We start from the raw sequence: 15,847 nt of genomic DNA, 5'->3' as shown, positions 1-15,847 counted from the left end.
CTGAGTAGCATCACTGAGAAACGTCCTGCTCAAGGTTCAGGTTGAATAACTAGTTCTTCCAATGTTTCATCATCGATTCAGACTCGCGCTGGGATTTATGTAAAATCAACATCATCATTACTGTCTTTACAGTGTGTACTATCACTGAGCTTTAGGAACAGAGCTGGAGTTCAGTTATGGTAATAGGCTTTTGTTTCCGAAATACACGCTGTACGTAGTAGACCAATCACAACAGACTGGGCCATCTGACCAATCAGAGCAGAGTAGGCTCGCGGAAATGAGGGATTTAGAGAGACTAATTAATCCATCGAGTCATTTGAGAATCATTGAACATTGTGGTGATGTGCAATGTATATTATGAGAAAATTAAATAAACCTGTTGTTGGAGACCTCCAAAACTAAATTAGGAAACTTTAAAATAGCATAATAGGGTCACTTAAAAGTTTCTTTAAAATTGCTTGTACCAACATTATATTTATAAATTTGGTGTTAATTTCTCTCGTCACTCTCCTGACTTTAGGGTAGTGACATATTCACAGATCCAATTTCAGATACGTTTTTGTCAGATTATCTAGATCTGTGTGAAGGCCTGGGGCCCTGTTCTCACCTCTAATGTTAATTCAGCCAATTTTATTTTATTTGGGCTTTTTTGCTGGTTACACGTGAAGTAAAGGCTGATTCTCTCTCTTTTACTTTCTCTATCAGTATAAAGGTCAGGCCAATCTGCATGTGTTTGAAGACTGGTGTGGTTCATCTATCTCCCAGCTCAGGAAGAATCCTCATTTTCCTCTCTACCCACATGTAAGTTTCTCAGACATTGAAAGAAAGAGTTTGATCGAACAATTAAGATTGTCTTGCTAGTTTGACTTATGAAATATTTTCTGGATACTCTAGTCAGTATATAATTTTCAATGTTTTCATTAACAAAACCCAAATGTTGGCCTAATATTTGCTTGAGGCAGGATGTTTTGCAGACAGAGCTAATATAATTGATTTTCACAGTGTTTTGGAGCTGTCTATTTATTCTTCTTAGAAGTCATTTTAAGGTGTGATTCTGTGAATTGGTGTTAGTGTCTTGGGTTTAAAAGTGAATAGGCCTTTTGGGAATAGGAATTATATTTAATTATTCCCCACAGACCAGAACCACAGTGAAGAAAATTGCAGTGGCTCCAAAGTGGAAGAATTATGGCCTTAGAGTCTTTGGATTCATTCATCCTTACAAAGATGGTTAGTGTATTTCATCAAGGTGTTTGTTTCATTACAGGGTTTTCATCAAGGGTTAAATACAGTATTGTTTTAACAAAACATATTTATGCACTTTTAAATATTATGGATTTGTTTTTAACATAGTTAAAATGAAACATTCTCATTTAATTTCTAATGCATTCTAATGCCTTCGTAAAATACACAATCATTTAGGCAATTGCTGTGCAGTAACTAAAACACACAATTTTGAATCTAAACTCTAAAACACAAAAAGGAGAATATTTTCTTCCATCAAAGCACCATGTTGTTGATTTTTGTTGTTGTCATGGTATGTGATTCAGCTTTGTATTAAATTTGCAATCATAAACAGATGGCTTGACTTTCAGCTGTAGCATTTTATGATATAACTTTGACTTCACTGGTCCCTCAGGGATCTCAACCCATTCAGGTCTTTAGACAGCATAGCAGATCCATATCATTATATTGCCTCCATCCTGGTTGTGTGTGTGTGTGTGTGTGTGTGTGTGTGTGTGTGTGTGTGTGTGTGTGTGTGTGTGTGTGTGTGTGTGTGTGTGTGTGTGTGTGTGTGTGTGTGTGTGTGTGTGTGTGTGTGTGTGTGTGTGTGTGTGTGTGTGTGTGTGTGTGTGTGTGTGTGTGTGTGTGTGTGTGTGTGTGTGTGTGTGTGTGTGTGTGTGTGTGTGTGTGTGTGTGTGTGTGTGTGTGTGTGTGGACTGGTAATCATCACGTTATGGGGACAAAATGTCCCCACAAAGATAGCAATATCCGAAATCCTCATCCTTGTGGGGACATTTTTAGGTCCCCATGAGGAAAACATCTTATAAATCAGACTAAGTGATGTTTTTTGAAAATGTAAAATTGCAGAATGTCTCCTGTGAGGGTTAGGTTTAGGGGCAGGGGCAGTGTAGGGGGATAGAATATACGGTATGTACGGTATAAAAACCATTACGCCTATGGAAAGTCCCCATAAAAGATGAAAACACTACATGTGTGTGTGTGTGTGTGTGTGTGTGTGTGTGTGTGTGTGTGTGTGTGTGTGTGTGTGTGTGTGTGTGTGTGTGTGTGTGTGTGTGTGTGTGTGTGTGTGTGTGTGTGTGTGTGTGTGTGTGTGTGTGTGTGTGTGTGTGTGTGTGTGTGTGTGTGTGTGTGTGTGTGTGTGTGTGTGTGTGTGTGTGTGTGTGTGTGTGTGTGTGTGTGTGTGTGTGTGTGTGTGTGTGTGTGTGTGTGTGTGTGTGTGTGTGTGTGTGTGTGTGTTTTTTTGGGGGACTGTAGTCTTCTCCAAATAATCTGTGTACATTTATGGAAAGTGTCCTGTCATCTGTCCAGCATTGTTTCAGAAGCGCTTTCAAAAGTGAAACATCTGGTACATCACTTTATACCATATTGTTTGAAGTCATGGACACAGGCATTATTGATTTCTAAATATACTTTTTAATCAATAACTTTTTTAATGTAATAAAATGTGTTCTGTGTAAAAAAAGTAGCAGTGATTTAAGCCCAATTCTAAAAGCTTCTCAGACCTTTGTGCTGTACTGTCACACACATGCAATACATACACGAAGTGTTCCTCAAAGCAGGCTTGACTGAGGTGTAAGAAATCTGAATATTGCCAAAGCTGACAGGACGTCCAAAGGCACACAGAAACCATTATTTCAATAGATCCCCTGCAGTCAGCACATTCTGCACTCTGCCTAACCTGATAAGAAAAAGCTGCTGTGAGGACTACTATATGAGCCCTGATGCGTGCAGGCGTGCTCATGTTTGCGGGGGGAAAGTTATGAGATTGTTTTCATTAGCAAATAACTAGGGTCGCTGAGTCAGGCTTTTTAACTGTGGCTCACAAGCTCACAAAACAATAAGAGAAGGAAGAGCTACTGTCAATTTGAGGTATATATTGGAGAACTACAGACAGCCAGAATAAAGTCACTAGCAATTCTGGATGATAGACTGCTGCGAGAGACCTGACTGCCAAACAACATCTTATCAAAGGAAGCTTACAAGTGAGAACCTGCAGGTCAGTCATAAGGTTATACAGTACAACTCTGTAAATGATCAATTATTTATTTCAGGGGATTTCCAGTTTGCCATAGCATCGGATGATAACTCTGAACTGTGGCTAAGCTTAGATGAGAGTCCACTCAATGCCCGGCTCCTGGTGTATGTGGGACAGGTGTGTACTATGAGACATGGCTCCTAAATGAACCAGGCTGTATTTTTCTGTATCTATCTTACAGTTTTATGCAAAGGTTTGGGCACCCCTGATAATTATCATAATTTCATAAGTTCTGAAATAACATTTGATGAATCAACAGAAACAATACAATTTGAGTCACAACAAAAACAGGCAGGTGCAAAAATGTGGGTACCCCAATGGAATTATCACTTTAATTTAGTAGAGCCCCCTTTTGCTGAAATAACAGCCTGTAGTCGCTTCTTATAGCCACTGATAAGTCCCTGGATTCTGGTTGCAGGTATTTTGGACCATTCCTCCTTGCAAAATGTCTCCAGTTCAGTCAGGTTTGATGGTTTCCGAGTGTGGACAGCCTGCTTCAAATCATTCCATAGATTTTCAATGAAATTCAAGTCTGGGGACTGGGATGGCCATTCTAGAACATTGTATCTGTGTCTGTGCATGAATTCCTTGGTAGATTTGGATGCTTTGGATCATTGTCCTGCTGAAACAACCAACCCCGGCGTAACTTCAACCTCTTGACTGATTCTTGAACATTGTTCTTAAGAATGTGCTGATACTGGATGGAATCCATGCGAATCCTCAACTTTGACAAGGTTTCCAGTACCTGTGCTTGCCACACAGCCCCATAGCATGATGGACCCACTCCCAAATTTTACAGTAGGGAGCAGGTTCTTCTCCTGGAACGCTGTGTCTTTTCCCACCATACAAAGCACTTCTGGTTGTGACTAAATAGCTCTATCTTAGTTTCATCTGTCCACAGCACATTATTCCAAAATGATGAGCTTTTGCATACCTCAAACAACTCTGCTTGTTGGCAGTACGCAGAAAAGGCTTTGAGCATTGAGCTGTTCCTTTTGCAGAGTACACTGGACTGTGGAATGATGCACAATGACACCATCAGCAGCAATATGTTCTTGGAGCTCTTTGGATGTGGTCTGTGGTTTGTCTGTGACCATTCTAACCATTCTCTGTCTTTGCCTTTCAGATATCTTTCTTGGCCTACCACATATTTCCTTCACAAGTAGGGATGCACCGAATCCAGATTTTTTTGGGTTCGGCCGAATACCGAATCCACTGGTTAAGATTCGGCCGAATCAGAAATCGAATACCGAATCCTACTCCCATCCTCAGTCCATTTAACACAGTAAACACATTAATGAAGTAAACAACGTCCACAGCAATGTATTTATCATTTTATTTTAGCTGTAAAAAAAAAAAAGAATAGGCAACATTATGCCAGTATGACAAGTGGGAAAAACTATTTTGACAATTACCATTGGCCTATGTTTACCCTATCTCAAGATCCAATCAAAGCTAGCAAAGCTGGTAATATGACATAGCTGGTCGCCTGCAAGTTTTTCTGTGACTGTCCTTCCTTTGCCGTACCTGAAGTTGCTGCATTTTGGCTGCTGTCTGTAGATTCCTTCATGCACAACTTGTATTCTTTTGGATGTTTCATACACAAATGTTTTAATAGCGGCAATGTTGTGTATTGTTTAGGGTCCTTGCCACCACAAGACAAATTGGCATTGCAAATTAAACAAGTAACTCGACTTGAATCGCCTTCTTTTGACTGAAAGTACTGCCAAACAACACTTTTTCTGCTCACAAGTTCCATTTTCACTTTCTCACAGCCTACTGCATTCGAACGGTCCACCTACGTAAACGCCTTCCCATAATCAACGCCGGCATCATTACGTCGACCAGCACAGCGCAAGCCTAGGGTTCAGTTCGGTGGAAAAAAATTCTAAGGTTCGACAGAAACCGAACCCCGTCAAAAAGCCAAAAATTTGGCTGAAGCCGAATCCTGGATGTTCGGAACAACCTGGATGTTCCTGTGGCCCTCCATTTTCTAACAATATTTCTGACTGTGGAGACAGAGACCTTAAACCTTTGTGATAACTTTTTGTATCCTTCTCCTAATTCATATGGATGAATTATCCAAGTTTTTAAGTCATTAGGGAGTTATTTTGAGAACTCAACAACTAGAGAAGCACAATTTGCTACCTTGAATATCCTTTTTCATGATTGGTTGCACCAGTGTGTTCAGTCTAATGTTCATTGAGCCAATTACATCAATTTTGTGTTGCTATCAATCAGCATTAAGTGACTACAGGTATTCAAGTCAACACAATTGAAAGGGTGGCCAAACTTTTGCACCGCCAATTTTTCACATTTGATTTTATTTCATACAACTCAATACTGCTACACTAAGAATTTTGGTCTTCAAAAAACATTGCTTTATCAAGCTTTCTCAAGGAACTGAATGGCATATCACTACGATATTTTCTTAAAAAGATTGAGCAAATTTTCATGCAGCCTCAGAGAGGTGCCCAAACTTGTGCATAAAACTGTATATCTATCAACTATCTTATAGCTATCTTGTATGTATGTATGTATGTATGTATGTATGTATGTATGTATGTATGTATCTATGTATCTATGTATCTATGTATCTATCTATCTATCTATCTATCTATCTATCTATCTATCTATCTATCTATCTATCTATCTATCTATCTATCTATCTATCTATCTATCTATCTATCTATCTATCTATCTATCTATCTATCTATCTATCTATCTATCTATCTATCTATCTATCTATCTATCTATCTATCTATCTATCTAAATTGTAATTTAAAACACCTTCTCACTTAATTTCTGAATAGTACAAGCCTAGATATTGTGTCCTGTGTCTGTGCTAGAGATGAGTTACAGTCTCTGTTGTCTGTTGTCATATAGCACGGCTCAGAGTGGACAGCTCCAGGAGAGTTCAGCAAGTTCAGATCCCAAACTTCCAAACCTGTGCGGTAAGTGTCATACAGCATATGTTTCCTGGATTTACCCTTATAATTAAATGCATTTTAGGAGAATATGACTAAAGTATTGTCTGCAAAATCAAAAGGTACTTGCCAGCTCAATGCTTTATACAGCTAGCCTATGCTGTAGCCTAAGTATGCTGTGCTCTGGATGAGCAGTAATAAGTGAGACAGGATGTGCAGATCGCAGTTGTGGTAAGCAACAAATTTACTTTTCATTTCTCCTTCAGATGAACTCCGAGGTTTTTTTTTTTTTCATTTGAAACTTGGTTTAATATTTAGCAGAAGGTATGAACATGCAAATCCATCACACATATATTTGTATTTGTAAATTGAGTTTAAATTACCTGTTTAAAAACAGTCATTCAACAGTCATATATTTCTCCATTCATTAAATCCAGGTGTATAAACCTCATATACCTTATACCCATAATCAATGTAAAGTTGTTATAAAAACAGCACACACTCAGCTTTACTGTTAAATTAACAGGCATCAGGGCCAGTTATTGTAACAATTGTGTTGTCCAATAGGTGTTTGCAGAGACATTGTGATTGTGAATCACAAGGGACACATTAAATAGTAGTTTGTCAGAGTGAAGTGTCATATGGTCTGTTTTAATTGCCCTTGTCTGTCTTCTCCAGCCACTTCTGATTGGTGCAGAAGTCGAGCTTCGGTGTAAATGGTGTGTGCCGTTGAATTATTCATCAGCAGTGTCAGTCTAAAAGCAAGCGTGTACATGTTCCAGAATATTTTAGTGCCAATAAAAATGAGCATGCTTATTGGCACTCCAGAGGGAAAGTGCCTCCTCTTTTCAGCGAGATTTGACAATGGGCTGGCAACGGTTCAAACTGCCACAAGAATGTCTTTGATATCCTCTGCTTTTCTAGTTGAGGATGTCAGGATATAAAGTTTTTTTTGACTTCTGTTCAACTTCAGTTAGATGACTTTCTGTCTACGTACCTCAGTTCTCTGTTTGCTTTCATTTTGTCCTTTCGATTGTGGCTTGTTAGTTTGGTGACATAGACAGAGCAGAGTAAGCCATTGCATCATATAGACTAATGGGGTGTATTTTAGAGAACAAAAAGGGCAGATGTCTGACAGGATTGTCTGGAGTTCCCATAGTTGCTGGGCATTCTAATAAAATAACAGACTAATGAACTACAGGGAAAAGTTTACAGAGCAATCTAGAGGCAAGACATGCCTGTCAGTTGTGGATGACAGAAACTAGCTTGATGCTTTACAAAGCATGTTACATGTAGTAGAGATAGCAAACCGGTGGAAATGTCAGATGGAGAGATGATGTTCAAATGCCATCTACTCTGTGCCTGCAGTTTCACTGCATTTCTTTTATTTGTTGGGACTGAGACACAAAGATACCCAGATCATCAGAAAGCATCACAACCAGAAACCCCTAAACCTCTGATTTCAAGTTTACTTATAATGGAGTTTTTAAAAGCATTAATCTTTTTACAGAGTGCGTGTAGATAAAACGATACTCGGTTACTTAACGTAACCTCGGTTCTCTCTAGAAGAGGGAACGAGTATTGCGTAAGTTCCTTACGCTACGGGAAAGTATTCTTTCTTCGAGATTTCTGAAAAACCCAAAATTATCCTTAATTTTGTAACATTGTCAACGCAGTGCGGCAGCCTGGCAGACCATAGCAGGCTATTCCAGCGTGCTATTGGCTGCTCTGCTGGCAACTGCAGCAGCCTATCGGTGAGCCCGCGTGACGTGGCGACCAATGAGGGCGCTTCGCGCCCACCTGGCTTCATTTGCCTACAGGTGGGGCGTGGCCACGTGTATATAAGCAGGGCTCACGGGCTGCATATTCGGTTTTCTTAGTTCTGAAGCGTAAAAGCCAGCGGGGCGCACGGCAAGGAACGCAATACTCGTTCCCTCTTCTAGAGAGAACCGAGGTTACGTTAAGTAACCGAGTATCGTTCTCTTACGAGAGGTTCTCTCGTATTGCGTAAGTTCCTTACGCTACGGGAACATATTGTCAACGCCGTGCGCGCCTCGCATACAGCATATGTATCCCAGGGAACCGGGGACCATAACACTGCTCGGGCAGGGTGGCCGGTAAAGAAAAAACGGGCCACCACATATACAGACACTTCATTCGAACTGACGGGTGGTTTACGACGGGTGGTTACAACACCCTGTCCCATGAATGAGGGAACGGCACCTGCCGGTCTCCTTCAAATTCACCACACCTTGTCTCATGAATGAGGGAGCGGCAACGCCGGTCGCCTTCAAATTCACAATATCTTGTTATATGAGTGAGGTAACGGCACCGCCGGTCACCTTCAAACTCACAACAGCTCGTCTCGTAAATGAGGGAACGGCACCGCCGGTCTCCTTCAAATTCACATGAGCCTAGTACCGAACTTACTACCAGTATGTGAGCTATGTCTGCGCAGAATCACTGGGCAGAACCAACGGCCCTATTGAACTGATAACACTTTCGCCTGTAAGGCAGGAACTTCCAGATTGTAAAATCTCACGAACGTAGACGGGGAGGCCCAGCCTGCCGCCATACAGATATCGTGGATGGAAATCCCTCTGGCCCAAGCCCACGAAGAGGCCATGCCTCTGGTGGAGTGTGCTCTGACACCTAGCGGGCACTGCAGGTGTTTGGAAGCGTATGCAGTTGCAATCGCGTCCACTATCCACCTGGACAGGGTCTGTTTCGAGGAGGCGAGACCTTTAGTGCGCCCACCAAACGAAACAAATAGCTGCTCAGAACGCCTGAAGGCGGCGGAGCGTGTGACATAAACCCTCAATGCCCTGACAGGGCAGAGGAAATTGCCACCGTCCCCCTCATCGGATGCTGGCAGAGCCGAGAGGGAGATAATCTGCGCCCTGAAGGGAGTGCCGATCGCTTTGGGGACATAACCATGCCTCGGTCTGAGAATGACCTTAGAGTCATTAGGACCGAACTCCATACACGTCGGGCTCACTGAGAGCGCGTGTAGATCCCCCACGCGTTTCACTGAAGCCAGAGCTATCAGAAACGTGGTTTTCAGCGAAAGGAACCTTGGTTCCACAGTCTCGAGCGGTTCAAAGGGATGAGCCTTCAGGGCCTCTAGGACCAAGGCCAGATCCCATATAGGAACCGACGGGGGCCGCGGGGGATTCATCCGTCTGGCTCCTCTGAGGAAACGGACGATGAGCTCGTTCCTTCCTAGCGTGCTACCTAGCGTCGTCTGAGCGAACGCTGCTATAGCCGCCACATACACTTTGAGCGTGGAAGGGGACCTGCCCAATTCCAAAAGCTCTTGGAGGAAGGAGAGCACCCGCTGGACCCCACATTGCTGTGGGTCCAATCCCTTGGAAACACACCACTCAGTGAACACCGACCACTTAGAACTATATAACCGCCTCGTCGAGGGGGCTCTAGAGTGTGAAATCGTGTTCATAACCCCTTCGGGCAGGTCAACGGGTATCCGTTGGTCACCCATACATGCAGAGACCATCGCTCTGGATGGGGATGCCAAACTGAGCCTCCTGCTTGAGAGAGAAGGTCTGCTCTCAGCGGAACTGGCCAGGGGGGTGAGTGCGACAGCTTCACCAGCTCTGGGTACCAAATCTGGTTCTCCCAGCGCGGTGCTATAAGGAGCACCGGACGGCGCGTTTCCCTGATTTTCGCTATGACCTGGGGCAATAGGGAGATCGGCGGGAAAGCATACAGCGGGAGGCTGGGCCAAGTTTGGGACAGCGCATCCTCGCTTTTGGACAGAAACGTCGGGCAGCGGGCGTTCTCTTTTGTTGCAAAGAGGTCGAGCTCCGCTCTGCCGAACAGGCGCCATACCAGCTGGACTGTCTGGGGGTGCAGGGACCATTCTCCTGGGAGAATGAGGCCCCTGGACAGCTTGTCCGGGCCCACATTGAGGTGGCCCGGCACGTGCGCAGCTCTCAACGAGCGCAGCGAGCTGTGTGCCCACACGAGCAGGCGTTCTGTCAGATTGCCCAGACCTCTGGACCTGACACCGCCCTGCCGGTTCACGTAGGACACCACTGTGGTGTTGTCCGACCGGACTAACACATGGTGTCCTCGTATAAGCGGGAGAAACTGCTTGAGCGCGTTCTCTACCGCTATCATCTCCAAACAATTTATGTGTAGGAGTTTTTCCTCGCTCGACCAAAGGCCCGAGGCTGATCTGCCCTCGAAAACGGCGCCCCAACCCGTGGTGGAGGCGTCCGTCGAGATGACCTTGCGGTGTGAGATGGCTCCCATCGTCACTCCCCTCTGGTACCAGTCGGCTACTAACCAGGGCTCTAGGGCTGACACGCAGCCCTGAGTCACTCTGATCCTGAAGCCACCGGACGCCCAGGCCCTGTGAGGCACTCGGGCGTTTAACCAGCATTGCAGCGGGCGCATGCGCATTAAGCCCAGCTGGAGCACAGCTGCAGCTGAGGCCATACGTCCCAGCATCCTCTGAAACAGCTTGAGAGGTGCGATTTTGCCTGGCCGAAAGTACGCAGCCATGCGCCGAACTTGGCGCGCGCGATGGGGTGACAGGCGGGCTGACATTGCCACAGTGTCCAGATTCAAACCCAGAAATGAGGTTGATTGCGTGGGCACTAATGATCTCTTGGTCCAATTGACCGTGAGCCCTAGGCTGTCCAGATGGCTGAGCAGCATTGCCCTGTGGGCGAGGAGCTCGGCCTCCGACTGCGCCAGGATGAGCCAATCGTCCAGATAGTTCAATACTCGCATCCCTTGATTTCTCAGAGGAGCGAGGGCCGCGTCCATGCACTTCGTAAATGTACGGGGTGCTAGTGACAGGCCGAACGGAAGGACGGTGTATTGATAAGCCTGGCCGTCGAAGGCGAATCGTAAGAATGGCCTGTGACGCGGCGTTATCTTGATTTGAAAATATGCATCTTTCAAATCTAGGGAGATTAGCCAGTCTCTCGGGCGAATATGCGCGAGGATCTGCTTGGTCGTGAGCATCTTGAACGATCTTTTCATAAGAGCTTTGTTCAGACGCCTCAGATCCAGAATCGGTCTGAGCGACCCATCCCTTTTTGGCACGAGAAAATACCGGCTGTAAAAGCCTGACTCGCTCATAGAGTGGGGAACCGGTTCTATAGCCCCTTTGCACAGCAGCGTGGCTATTTCTGCTCGAAGTAGATGTGCTACTTCCTCGCTCACTCTCGTCTCTGTACGCGCACAGAAGCGCGGAGGGCGGCGAGCGAACTGCAGAGTGTAGCCGTGCTTCACTGTTTTCAGCACCCATTCTGATACACCTGGAATGGCTTCCCACGCTCTCGCGTGCGCCACACGGGATAGAACGGCCTCCGGGCTCGAAACGCCGCGCTTCGCGGGTTTGACGGCCCGTATAGGAGGGGCGGGCGCAGTGCGCGCGCTCTCTGTGCTGTGGGCCAGCCGATCGCTCGCGATGGCTGGCCGCCCTACACACTGCATCTCTGCCGCTTCGAGCGGGGAGTGGCTTGTGTGCGGCCCTACACTCATCGCTCCGGCCACCCTGGGCGGAAAATAAATGGTGTGTGGCGTGGCGCGTGGCGCCTGAGGCATAATGTTCGCGAAAATGTGTGAGCGCGTTTGAGCGGGCACAACTCTTACGCGTGGAACATGACCGGTTAAGAGTGGCTGTGTGACAGCGCGTGTGGTGGTTAGTCGTGGACGCAAACAAGCGGACACGTGACCTAACTCTAGCACTCGAGCGGCCGGTGGCCGCTTTATGTGAGTGGGGGACACAGGGTTTATAGTGCTTGTGTGCAGGGGTGAACACAGAAAAGTGGGCACATTTACTGCATTTGAAACACATACGGCGCGAGCCGTGCGACCAGAAATAATGCAACTTTTGTGATTTCTCTGGTTCGCCGTAAAAACGGCGGTTATTGACAGGCGAGAAGGCATTTTTGCCGGCTCGTTGGCTGCGTGAAATCCATCTGCAGCAGCCACAGTGGTGGGGGCTGACAGGAAAAAGAGTTTTGACGGTGGTCCGGCCGCGGCGGGACTTAACCGTCGTTTCTCGTCTCTTGCTAGGAGGACTTTGGAGGCACGGGCTTCAGCGTGATCCTAGGCCGGGGGCCCCGAGGTGGAGGCGGCTTACCACGGCTGGAAGAGCGCGATCTGGGGCGGCCGCTCGGTCTTCTCTGAGACGAAGGGGGCCGCGCTGGGCGCTGCGCGGAGCTCGTTGCTGGCTGGTCACGAGGACGGCGAGCAGCGGAGCTATTGCTAGCGCCGGGGCGTCGAGGCAGGAAAAGGTTCATGGCCTGCGTCGTTTTCTGCACTTCGGAGAAACGGTCGACGATCCCCTTGACCGCTGGTCCGAAAAGCCCAGACGGAGAGAGCGGGGCGTTTAGGAAGGCCGCGCGCTCTGTTTCTCGCATGTCCGCGAGCGTGAGCCAGAGGTGGCGCTCAGCTACCGTGAGGGAGGCCATAGAGCGTCCGAGGGCCTGTGCTGCGGTCTTGGTGGCGCGAAGGGAGAGATCCGTCGCGCTTCGCAAATCCGTGATTAACTCAGCGTCACAGCATTTCTCGTCCATGTCGCGGAGGAGATTAGCTTGGAGGATTTGCAGCACGGCCATAGAGTGCAGAGCGGACGCAGCTTGACCGGAGGCAGCGAAAGCGCGGCCGATCAGCGATGACGTCACTCTGCAGGCCTTAGACGGGAGGGCAGCCTTTGAGCGCCAACCAGAAGGCGGGCAAAGGTGCGCTGCGACCGCCTCTTCCACCGGAGGGATAGCGTTGTAGCCTTTCTCGGCCGCGCCGTCAACTTGTGAGAGCGTCGAAGAAGCCTGAGACGAGACCCTCGCGGAGAATGGCGCATTCCAGGACTTTGCGAGCTCCTCGTGAAGCTCCGGCAAAAAGGGTGCAGTCCTGGAGGTGGGCGCACGGCGGCGACTGTTTAGGAAGCATCCGTCAAGTCGGTTCGGCGCTGCCACCTTGGGCGGGGCCCATTCGAGGCCTAGCTGCTCGACAGCCCGGGTGAGAAGGCGCAAGAGTTCGGCGTCCTCACCCGCTCGAGAGCGTCCGGAGCCCCGGACTGAAGAGGACGCGGAAGACCAGTCCTCGCTGTCGGAAGCCATGATGGAGCAGCTGTCGGCGCGTTCCGCGGCCGCATCCGCCTCATCCCCGGAGGCGGCAACAGAAATGGCGGCCTGGGGTGGGGGCGGGGAAGGCGAGAGTGAAGCGGGCGGGAAAGGTTCCGGCGAGCTTCTCTCTGCGAGCTCCGGAGTCCGCTGCGAGCGGCGCTTCTTCTTGCGCGGCGTGGCAGGGACTGGAGGGATATCATCTTCGAACAGGACGAGTCGAGCCCGCAGGGTCGACATCGTCAGTTCTTCGCACTCTTGGCATCCGCCAGCGTGGAGTGCGGCGGCGGCGTGATCACGGCCCAGGCAGAGAGCGCAGATCACATGGCGGTCCCCGGAGCTGAGCTGCGCGTGACACGAGCCGCAGGTGGAACGAGACATTTGTATCAACGCTCGGCTCTTTTTGTGAAAAGTGTGACGCAGCGGCGACAACACTTTGAGCGTAAAAGGATATGGGGCTGCCGGATAGCAGAGCAGGCACGGAAGGCTGAAGGTGGCGCGATGCTGCCGGCTTCCTCAGGCGCTGTCCTCTGCTTGCTTGTCTGCGCGGTCACGGCGGCGGGTTCCAGATCCAGCGATGCGAAGGGCTTCGCTGAAGAAAAGAAAATCGAATATGCAGCCCGTGAGCCCTGCTTATATACACGTGGCCACGCCCCACCTGTAGGCAAATGAAGCCAGGTGGGCGCGAAGCGCCCTCATTGGTCGCCACGTCACGCGGGCTCACCGATAGGCTGCTGCAGTTGCCAGCAGAGCAGCCAATAGCACGCTGGAATAGCCTGCTATGGTCTGCCAGGCTGCCGCACTGCGTTGACAATGTTACAAAATTAAGGATAATTTTGGGTTTTTCAGAAATCTCGAAGAAAGAATACTTTCCCGTAGCGTAAGGAACTTACGCAATACGAGAGAACCTCTCGTAAGAGAACTCTTTTCCATTTTTGTCTATTTGAAGTTTTTCCAGTTCTGTGCATTGTGGTGTCTTCAACACACAATGGGTTTAACTCAAAAATGGTTACATATAAGTTTTGTATTTATGTTGCCACAACACCAATTATCATTCAGAATTAGTTTTTTAATTATCATGCAGAATTTACATCAGATTTTAAACATTTGTTTAAAACATTTTTTTTTACTTTTTATGTTAATGAATATGGATTATTACGAGAAAGTGTATTAATTAACATAATACAGGGTCAACTGTAGAAATTAGTATAATACATGCCCAAACCATCTCCATACAAGGTTTCCCTTTCAAGGGAAGTTGTGTTGTGTCGAGAATGGTCACTGCATGAAAAGTGGGTTTTTCGTCAGTATGTGGCACTGTAGATTGCCGTGAAACTTCAGGTTTACGACTGTGCACGGCAATTTGCAGGCAACACCGAAAACTGCCGTAAATTGACGGAAATTGACGTGGGCCTTGCTTGGCAGTTGTCCCCCCATGACCCCCCCCCCCCTCCCCTTAATTCTAGAGGAGGCTTTTTCATGTAAATGAACATGCTGTGAGCTACACAAATGCAAATCAGAGTAGCAGCAGGGGGAGTTTTATCTAGGTTCTGAATTTTTTTAACTAAAACATTTTTCAGTTAAATGTACTCGTTTTAGTTCACATTACTAAAAAATTTTTTTTAGGGCAACCAGTTTGCTCCAATTTTTTAAGTAGATTCAACTTGTCCGGGCAAACAGAGTAGATTAATTACTCTGTGTGTCATTAGCAATTACCATGTAAAAAAAAAAAATACACAAAATAAAAAGTTACGGTGTTATGCCTATACGTAATTGAAGCACTTTTGCCACACCCATTAACTTAAATAAAGTGAAAATAAATATAATAGGTTTTTCTGGAGCTCCTTGGTGGTCTGAAACCTCAATGAGGTTGAAGAATATAGGGATAAATTAAGCCCCTCTGTGGACTGATTTCCTGACTCTTGATCTCTCTCTCTCTCTCTCTCTCACACACACACACACACACACACACATCTGTGCAGGCAGACACACACACACACACACACACACACACACACACACAGGTCATGGCCATGCCCATGACGCGTACAAAACTTGAAGACGAGCTTTAAACAGACGTGTTTTGGGCCATGTCCACACGAAGCCAGAACTTTCCCTATCCGATCTTTTTTTTTTCCTCGTTTCAAGATATATCAGCGTACACACGAGAGCATGAAAACGGCTCAAAACGATGTAGTATACATGCCAGGCCAGTATGTGGCACTGTAATTCTGCCACAGAAATACACTAAAAACGGAGAAGAAGAGTTGTGGCTAGAAGGGGTACGGCAACAGTCGGAGGTGAGGTAAAATCTCACAATAAAATAACAATAAATAAATTTGCTACTTACCAGATGTGTTTTATTAACACATACACCTATCCCAACCCTAAACATACCCTTATAATAATGCAAATACAGTAATTAAACAACGCACTATTGATGTGCGCATGCCCAGTGCCCGTAGTTGTATCCCCTTTAAGTCTTCCCTGCGCAGGACGTGGTGTGATGACATCATCGTTTCACAAAATAGACGGATTGG

The 15,847-nt window shown here is 46.8% G+C and overlaps 1 protein-coding gene across 1 annotated transcript in view; it reads left to right on the top strand.

Moving 5' to 3' along the window:
• b4galnt4b (beta-1,4-N-acetyl-galactosaminyl transferase 4b) overlaps positions 1–15,847 on the top strand; it is a gene marked incomplete at both ends in the record, with an annotated part of 125,015 nt that overhangs the window by 64,728 nt on the left and 44,440 nt on the right. Inside the window, 4 exons of the mRNA XM_079840389.1 lie at positions 706–801; positions 1,137–1,227; positions 3,294–3,394; positions 6,164–6,231. Of these exons, the coding sequence (XP_079696515.1) occupies positions 706–801; positions 1,137–1,227; positions 3,294–3,394; positions 6,164–6,231 (356 nt within the window). The remainder of the gene's footprint in view (positions 1–705; positions 802–1,136; positions 1,228–3,293; positions 3,395–6,163; positions 6,232–15,847) is intronic.

Source organism: Gobio gobio, assembly GCF_949357685.1.
Source record: "Gobio gobio genome assembly, chromosome: 2".
NCBI classification, from domain to species: Eukaryota; Metazoa; Chordata; class Actinopteri; order Cypriniformes; family Gobionidae; genus Gobio; species Gobio gobio.
Note: the sequence above shows the minus strand (reverse complement) of the source record. Positions and strands in the feature narration are given on the sequence as shown.